The sequence below is a fragment of the Elephantulus edwardii genome, unplaced genomic scaffold (assembly GCF_000299155.1).
Source record: "Elephantulus edwardii isolate Elephantulus edwardi_28Jun2011 unplaced genomic scaffold, EleEdw1.0 scaffold00103, whole genome shotgun sequence".
NCBI classification, from domain to species: Eukaryota; Metazoa; Chordata; class Mammalia; order Macroscelidea; family Macroscelididae; genus Elephantulus; species Elephantulus edwardii.
In genome coordinates, this window is record NW_006399853.1 from 505,045 (window position 1) to 506,274 (window position 1,230).

General features: G+C 60.6%; 1 protein-coding gene across 1 annotated transcript in view; it reads right to left on the reverse strand.

The window, feature by feature from the left end:
• Window positions 1-523: 523 nt before the first annotated feature.
• The window catches only part of ST8SIA5 (ST8 alpha-N-acetyl-neuraminide alpha-2,8-sialyltransferase 5), a 72,900-nt gene continuing 72,193 nt past the window's right edge, over window positions 524-1,230 (reverse strand). Inside the window, exon 7 of the mRNA XM_006891690.1 lies at window positions 524-1,148. Coding sequence (XP_006891752.1) covers window positions 680-1,148 — 469 coding nt within the window. The 3' untranslated portion in view covers window positions 524-679. The remainder of the gene's footprint in view (window positions 1,149-1,230) is intronic.

The following is a 1,230-nucleotide window of genomic DNA, read 5'->3' on the forward strand; positions in this document are numbered from 1 at the left end:
AAATGGCTGGTCTGATTTATTTCCTTCTCATCAAATGATCAAAGGCAGAATTAGGCCTCCTGGCACCAAGACTGGGTGTGTGTCCAGGGGATAAGCCTGTGAACACAGCCTCCACACTCTGCCACAGTCACACTCCTGGAGCTGGGCCAGTTGTTGAGACATTAGCTCTTAAGTCCCTGGGCCTTTGAAGAAAGGTCTGGCTGCTGGTGTGGCCTTGAAGCGCTGAGATTCCGAGCACTAGTGGCCGAGGCTTTGGGGGCAAAATCAGGAACCCAAAAGTCTGACTGTGCTCCAAAGTCCTGTCTGCCTCTTTCCCACTTGCTGGAGGGCCTGTCTTTAGCTGTGACAAAGTCACCACCCTTGTGCATTCTTGATTGCTAAAATTCAGTTAAAATGTGCTTTATTCCCTTGCAGTGCTCCGGGCTGGGGGCCTTGATCTCAGGGTGCATAGCAGCGGCATGCTCCCCCCCACCCCGGGGAAGTTCACCCCATAGCTGCCTCGGCCCCAGCTCCCACCCTGGCCTCCCCACAACCCCACGGGACCCAAGCACAAAGCTGAGCTATTGAGGAAGAGGGTGTGTCCCCTCAACGCCGGGCTGCCTGGCCTACAGCTCCCAGTCGCACCAGGAGGGGGCACAGGAGAGAAGGTTCTGGAAGCTGCTGGGTGTGGCCTCCCCCCTCAGCAGCAGCTGCAGGTGCCGGTGTGCACGCGGAGGATGCCCCGGCTGTGCAGATGCAGGAAGTTGAAGATCTCGGAGGGCATGGCGTGGAAGCCGGGCCTGGGCTTGACATTGTCGTAGTAGTGGTGGGTGATGTAGAGGCCCGAGGGGTTCATGGGGAAGGCCCAGAAGCCGAAGAGGTGCACCTCCTCGCACAGCTCGAGCGCCGCGGTGACCAGGATGAGGCCGGTGCTGATGCGCTTGGCGCGCACGCCCAGGGTCAGCCAGTAGCGCGACACATTGAGCAGGTACTGCGGGTGGAAGTAGTAGACGGCCTGCGGAGACTCGAAGTCGTCCAGCACGTACTTGACGCGGATGGACACGTCGGTGTTGCGCGTGTTGTAGAAGGCGGGCAGCAGCACGGACGCGTTGGGGTACACCTGCAGCACGCGGTAGAAGGGCCGCCGCCACTTCTCCAGCTTGTGGAACCTGCAGAGAACAGCGTGCAGGCTCTGCGTGCATCCTCCGTGCGCCCCTCGCATCCTCCGTGAGCCCCTGGCCTCCCCCCAGC